Genomic DNA, 7,500 nt, shown 5'->3' with positions numbered 1-7,500 from the left:
AACGCACCTAATGGCTACGTTACATATTATAACGGTTTACTTGTAATAACTGGCTAAAATTCTAATGCTAAAAGTCAAAATCATTCTAATTCAGTAGCAGATAAATTTTCATTTAACCACTCTTTCTAACAAAGCTTTGGCTGCATTGTTGTGAATTTACAGACCTGTCTAACCAGTCAATATTCTCCACTCCGCACAAAGCCAGAAGACTCAGAGGGCTTATAACACAAACACACTGATGCTTTGTGGAGAGACCGGAGTTTGAACTGTGACGTGCGTCTCTGTCTGAGGGGACACGTGAGGGAACAGCCGTGTCCATGCAGTCCGACTCTTCCGCTCTCGCTTTAAGACGCCTCAGTGTTTCTGTGCAGGCTTCTCGCTGGCAGCTCGGGTTCTGCCGTCAGCCCGTCTGGCCTTCCGCTGACACAGAGAGAGAATCACTGAGAGGCTGGGAAAGGTTCTGTAAACGTGTGTCTGAGAGAGGGATGAACGTAAGCGGAGGAAATGCCAGAAAAGTGAAGACTGAGGAGGAATAGATGGAGATGAAGTGGATGAGTCATGATTTCTCATAAACAGTTTTCTTTGCTCTCTGTTCTTTACCTTGCCATTGAAAATGGCTTAACGTGGGTGAGAGAATATGGTTGAGGCATCAGTCAGCCAATCAGCTGCTGAGGGGGAGGTGTCACCACAACTCAGATCTCTCCATGGGAAAGACACATTTATTATCCTCTGATCACTGCCTGTCATAGAGAGAACATTTCTTCTCTCTCTCCCCTTCTCTCTCTCTCTCTCGCTCTTTCTCTCTCTCTCTCCCCTCTCTCTCTCTCTCCCTCTCTCTCTCTCTCTCTCTCTCCTGTGTCCTCACTTTTTTTTTATTTCATATCTCTTCAGGTTTTGTATTGTTACCGGAAGTAAAGGGTTTCATTAAAGGACCTTTTACGAGAAATAGTTCTGACACTTTAAATTTTCAAAATACCTTACAGAGAGAGAGAGAGAGAGAGGGAGAGAGAGGGAGAGAGAGAGAGAGAGAGAGAGGTGGATTTGTGACAGAATCCAGCCCTGTGTTATGTTTTCCAGTCAGTACCAGTCCTCATAACAGGTCTGTGACAGGTTCGGTCAGTACCAGTCCTCATAACACAGGTCTGTGACAGGTTCGGTCGGTAACAGTCCTCATAACACAGGTCTGTGACAGGTTCGGTCAGTAACAGTCCTCATAACACAGGTCTGTGACAGGTTCGGTCGGTAACAGTCCTCATAACACAGGTCTGTGACAGGTTCGGTCGGTAACAGTCCTCATAACACAGGTCTGTGACAGGTTCGGTCAGTAACAGTCCTCATAACACAGGTCTGTGACAGGTTCGGTCAGTAACAGTCCTCATAACACAGGTCTGTGACAGGTTCGGTCGGTAACAGTACTCATAACACAGGTCTGTGACAGGTTCGGTCAGTACCAGTCCTCATAACACAGGTCTGTGACAGGTTCGGTCGGTAACAGTCCTCATAACACAGGTCTGTGACAGGTTCGGTCAGTAACAGTCCTCATGACACAGGTCTGTGACAGGTTCGGTCGGTAACAGTCCTCATAACACAGGTCTGTGACAGGTTCGGTCAGTACCAGTCCTCATAACACAGGTCTGTGACAGGTTCGGTCAGTACCAGTCCTCATGACACAGGTCTGTGACAGGTTCGGTCGGTAACAGTCCTCATAACACAGGTCTGTGACAGGTTCGGTCGGTAACAGTCCTCATAACACAGGTCTGTGACAGGTTCGGTCGGTAACAGTCCTCATAACACAGGTCTGTGACAGGTTCGGTCGGTAACAGTCCTCATAACACAGGTCTGTGACAGGTTCGGTCAGTAACAGTCCTCATAACACAGGTCTGTGACAGGTTCGGTCGGTAACAGTCCTCATAACACAGGTCTGTGACAGGTTCGGTCGGTAACAGTCCTCATAACACAGGTCTGTGACAGGTTCGGTCGGTAACAGTCCTCATAACACAGGTCTGTGACAGGTTCGGTCGGTAACAGTACTCATAACACAGGTCTGTGACAGGTTCGGTCAGTACCAGTCCTCATAACACAGGTCTGTGACAGGTTCGGTCGGTAACAGTCCTCATAACACAGGTCTGTGACAGGTTCGGTCAGTACCAGTCCTCATGACACAGGTCTGTGACAGGTTCGGTCGGTAACAGTCCTCATAACACAGGTCTGTGACAGGTTCGGTCAGTAACAGTCCTCATAACACAGGTCTGTGACAGGTTCGGCTCCAAACTGCAACGTCTTAAGTAGGTTTAGCATACTTCACCTTTCTGTGGGGGTGTAGAAGTTTACCACTGAGTCAGTGGACGACGCTCCCGGAGCACCCCACACTGTTTGCGCTGAGACGACGTTTATGAGGATTGGGACGCTTTAGCAAACAGCTGTGATGTTCTGATGTTTGTGTCTCAGATGTTGGCTACTGAGAATCCTGGTTCTTCAGGCTGACGGAGTCTCTGGGTTGAGCGGTCTGAACGGACCCAGAATGAAAATGGCTATACTGTCTCTTTGTCCTGGTTTTACTAATCTGCCTCATTTGTTTTGCTTTCTATGGCTCACGTGAGTTTTTGAAGGCGCATCTTGGGGGCCTGCGGACGTCATGCTGTATAGTTTCTGTATGAATTCCCGTAGGACAGGCTACGTAATTATAACGACAAGGCTGAGAGCTTGTGCCCTGTCATTCACAGCCTAATTCCTCCATGATGAACCATATCTTTTACTTAAGCATGCGTGTGCATGTGTGTGTGTGTGTTTGTGCTTGTCTGTGTGTGTGTGTGTGTGTGTGTGTGTGTGTGCGTGCGTGTACGCGTGCATGTCCGTGTGTGCGTGTGTGTGTGTTGCTGCAGTTCATGGACATCTGAAAATCTGACTTTGACTCTGTGCCCTTGTGCCAATGCTGTTATTGTGTTTCTCTGACATTAACTGGAAAACAGGAGTCACACACACACACACACAAACACACACACACACAAACACAAAGGCATCTATTCACAAATATTTAATATGTATATTTGCCTTTTAGATTTCCGGACAAACTCTTTCTGCCGACAGCCTTTCTGCAGCTGTACCGCTGCAGGGTGTGATACAGGGTGTTGTGAGACAGTGGTGCGTGTCTGTGTTAGCCTGGCCTGTCCGAGCGAGTGAGCTCAGACAGGCTCTAGGCTCCTGTTTCACGTTGTTGTAAACGTGGTCAGTGTGGAAGGGCATTAGCCCAGTCTGAATCGATGAACACAGGAGATCTGATCACATTACCACAGATGACTACTGCCTTTTACTTCACTCAGCCCAGCGTGGAAAGGATCTGATACATAATTAGACAATGAAGATGAGAAAATTTAATGAGGAAAAGGGGGGAGAGACGGAAATCCAGATCAATAAGATTCAATTTGAACTCCTCATCTCAAATGTAGACGCTTAAAGTGAATTAGACCAAATAAGAATCTATTTTCGATACTGCAGTTTCCTGGCCAGCCTCTGGGTTTCTGGGCTGCACTGTCAAAAATGTCTTTAAAACTTCTTTATATGCAGTTTTGCTTAAAACTTTTCTGTCTTTTTTCAATTGTCCCGGCCGTTCTTTATTCTTCTATTATGAAGATTTACTTTAAAGAGCATTATTTTAAGAGGAGTATGTCTGATTTAGCAAAGTCTCTAATGGCTTATAAGCTGGCCCTAATTGAATTCCCTGAAGAGTGATCCGTGTGGATTGCCGCTCTGTCTTCTTTGACTGGAAAAGAGACCAAAGAATAAATATCTCTGAGATTGAGACTTTTGTGAGGAGATTAGACGGGAGAAAGGGAAAACAAAGAGAGAAAGAGAGGGGAAGAGAAAGGGAAAAGAGAGAGAGAAAGACAGGATGGAAGAGGACAGTCTTTGTGATGATAGAAAATGGGAGATCTGTTTTGTTTTGTTTTTTTTTCTAATGCAATCACCATCAGGGAGCTTAATGCACTCGTCTTGTGTGTGCATGTGTGTGTGCGCATGTGCGTACATGTGTGTGTGTGCATGTGTGTGTGTGCGTGTGTGTGTGTGTGTGTGTGTGTGTATGTATGTGTGTGGCAGAAGCAGAGACAAGGAAAGAAGGAGAGAGAAGCGTTTGACTTTATGATTTTGGCTGTTTTTCAGTTTTTCATTTAATTAAGACCAGCTCTGTCTGTGGAGTTCTGTTGAAATTAAACACAAGGCATAGCACACACACACAGTCTGGAAGTGTCTGTGGGGGGATGTTTTTGTGAGAGAGAGGGAGAGAGACAGAATGTGTGTGTGTGTGTGTGTGTGTGTGTGTGTGTGCGTGGTGTGTGTGTATTTTTGGGTGTGTGTGTGTGTGTGTGTGTGTGTGTGTGTGTGTCCGTATAAGAGAGAGAGAGAGAAAGAGGGAGAGTTAGCAGATCAGTCACTCTGTAATGGTAATGCTTGGCTTTGTAAGGTTGTGTTTGATTAAACTCTTAATCATGTGACTGCCAGAGAGCTGTTTTTAAAACAATCTGAACTTTCATTATGAGTAAAAGCACAGAGGAACTACTGATGGCTGGAACAATTTCGCCCTAAAAAAAACCCATTCAATTCAGTTTAGTTCAGGTTATCTGTAAAGTGCTTTCACAGCGAACACTGTCACAAAGCAGCTCCACAGGATGCAGGACCTGATACCCACAGTGAACAAGCTCAGGATGACAGTGGGAAAGTAAAACTCCCTTAGACTGAGACAGGGAGGAACACTGGGAGGAGACAGGACTCATCAGGGGGAGCCCATCCTCCTCTGGCCGGCCCGAGGTGGTTAGAGTAATTGATAAAAGATTACGTAAAAACAACAGAAATCAAACAATAAACTATGAAAGTGTCAGTGTTAGAAAGTTGTTAATAATCTGGTACAAGAATTAGATTAGTTGAGAAATTACTGCATAAATGGCAACAGAAAACAGAAGATCTGAGAGGGACCAAGTCCTTAAAAGCCTAAAATGTAATAAATATCATTAATAAAAACACAACTCAGGCAGACAGAGATGAGATGCAGTGTGTGACTTATCATGACTGGTGTGAGTCATTGTTCAGCTAAACCAGGGGTGTCCAGTTTTCAGTTAAATCTGGTCCTGAAGGGCCAGGGTCCTGCTGGGGATTTTTTTCACCTCTTGGTCACCTTTTGATTTTCACTTTGAAAACAGGTGTGCATGCTCTACACCCAATCAGAGATTGTATTCAGTTAGTCAATAAGAAAAACAGCAGGACCATGGCCCTCCAGGACTGGATTTTGACACCCTTGACTTAAACCAGCATAGAGGGATGAACTGAATCATGGCTGTCAGGGGTCACAGCTGTGACCAGGGGGACGTGCAGAAGTGAACGAGCTGCACCAGGTGGGCTGGGTCGCAGGGAGGATCCGCCCCACCCAGGTGAACGGGGAAGTTAAAAATGAGGGCTACCTAAGACACAAGCTCCCCACCAACACACGCTCAACTAACAGGGGAGATGTCATCTGATGGGAGGGTGACAGCACTGAGAGTCTTGTTCACCGAAAAACTGTAACACTGTGACTGTCACCTGCTCTCCTTAGCTACGTGTATCACTAATGACTTCAGGACATTTAGCTGTAGTCTAGACTAAACAAAGAAGTCTTTAACCTGGATGTACAGACTGAGAGTGCGTCTGAGCTCTGAACATTAGTCTGAAGGCTGTCCCACAGCGATGGGGCTCTATGGAAGGGCATTCCACTGTTTGACTTTTTAAACTCAAGGGACTACCATAAAACTTGTGTCTAATGAGTGGAGTAAACGACAGGGTTTATCAGGAGCTGACAGATCACTCAGAGACTGGGGGGCAAGACCATTTGGAGTTTTGTAAGTGAGCAGTATTTACATTGTGATGAATATGATGTTTAACAGGGAGCCAGTGCAATGAGCTGATGTGGATCTGATGAGAACTCTAGCAGCTGCATTTTCAACCAGCTTTGAACCAGAGCAGGTTTCTGACCTTGGTAATGTTTCTGAAGGGGGGAAAGGCTACTCTGCATATGTTACTAATGTGAGATTCAATTGAGAGATCAATATCAATGGTAACAAATTGGATCTCTAACAAATGTAGCTGAAACAACAGGGAAACCAGCAAAGTTAAGTGTGCAATCAGTTACCTTATGTCTAGCAGCCTTAGGACCGAGTAACCGTACTTCTGTCTTTTCAGAATTTCACAGGAAGAAATTTCGAGGCATCTAATTTCTAACATGCTGTGATTTTCTGACCTGGAGAACTGAGAGACCCCATGTGGCTTGACTGAGATACACAAAGAATGGACGTTTATAGTGTGTTTGAGTGTCTTGTCACCAAGAGGCAGAACATACAGTGAGAAGAGCAGCGGCCCAAGCACTGAGCCCTGAGGAACACCACATTGTGATTACCATTTGAGGACTTACCATTTATATGAACAAACTGGTACCAGTGAGTTAGACAGGATCTAAACCAGTAAAGTGCCTCTCCACTTACGCCGACGAGGTTTCCCAGCCTTTAGGATATCCTGATCAGTATTAGGATATCCTGATCAGTAGTATCAAGAGCGGCTGTTAAATGTAACAGCACAAGCAAAGATACACAGCCACAATCTAACACAAGGAGTAAGTCATTTAGGACCAGAACAAGAACTGTTTCTGTGCCAGACTGTAAAACTTTTGTGTGTGATTATGATTATGTGGGTTAGCCTGTCCTGTCTGTGTCAGTCTGTCCTGTGTTAACCTGGAATGGCCTGTCTGTGTTAGCCTGGAATGGTCTGTCTGTGTTAACCTGGAATGGCCTGTCTGTGTTAGCCTGGAATGGTCTGTCTGTGCAAAGCATTCTCTCAGACTGTTTCAGGCTTTACTGATTATATTCTCTGTCTATAATTAACTGACTGTATTCTACTTGTATAATTTGTTCTTATGAAGATTTTAATGATGAGAACTATCTGTGCCTCTGAAACTGGAATCATCAAAATGATCTCTCTCGCTCTCCCCCCTCCATCTCCTCCTTATCCCTCTGTTCTCTCTACTCTCCCTCTCTCTATCTCTCTCTCTTTCTGCAGATCTTACTGGTAGTCCTGGTGCCCAGTTCACATTCAGGCCGTTGCCCCCCCCTCCCCCTCCGCCACACGCGTGTACATGTGCACGACCCACGCCACCCTCAGAGGGTCTGCAGAGAAACACGGCTCCTGCACGCCAACCTGATCACTCCGCTTCTAAAAACAGCCAAGATCACCATGGACAGCCTCAGAATAACTGGGCCCTGAACAGCAACATTCCACTGGAAACCAGGTAAAACACACAAACATACATGCACACACTCACACTTATACATACACATACCACTGTAGTGACACTGGTATGGGATGGAAACTGAGTCTGTTAAACATTTGTCACAGGGCTGGAGTAGAGGCTACGAAAGCTCCATGTTAAAGCTCCATGAACAGCTCCAGGATAGGACTGTAACAGTGCTATAACTGGGCTATGTC

The 7,500-nt window shown here is 45.6% G+C and overlaps 1 protein-coding gene across 1 annotated transcript in view; it reads left to right on the top strand.

Annotated features, from left to right (window-relative positions):
- Positions 1 to 7,500, top strand: part of tenm1 (teneurin transmembrane protein 1) — a 131,646-nt gene that overhangs the window by 32,238 nt on the left and 91,908 nt on the right. The window contains exon 3 of the mRNA XM_030792376.1: positions 7,075 to 7,303. Within this exon, the coding sequence (XP_030648236.1) occupies positions 7,075 to 7,303 (229 nt within the window). The remainder of the gene's footprint in view (positions 1 to 7,074; positions 7,304 to 7,500) is intronic.

Source organism: Chanos chanos, chromosome 15, assembly GCF_902362185.1.
Source record: "Chanos chanos chromosome 15, fChaCha1.1, whole genome shotgun sequence".
Classification (NCBI taxonomy): Eukaryota; Metazoa; Chordata; class Actinopteri; order Gonorynchiformes; family Chanidae; genus Chanos; species Chanos chanos.
Note: the sequence above shows the minus strand (reverse complement) of the source record. Positions and strands in the feature narration are given on the sequence as shown.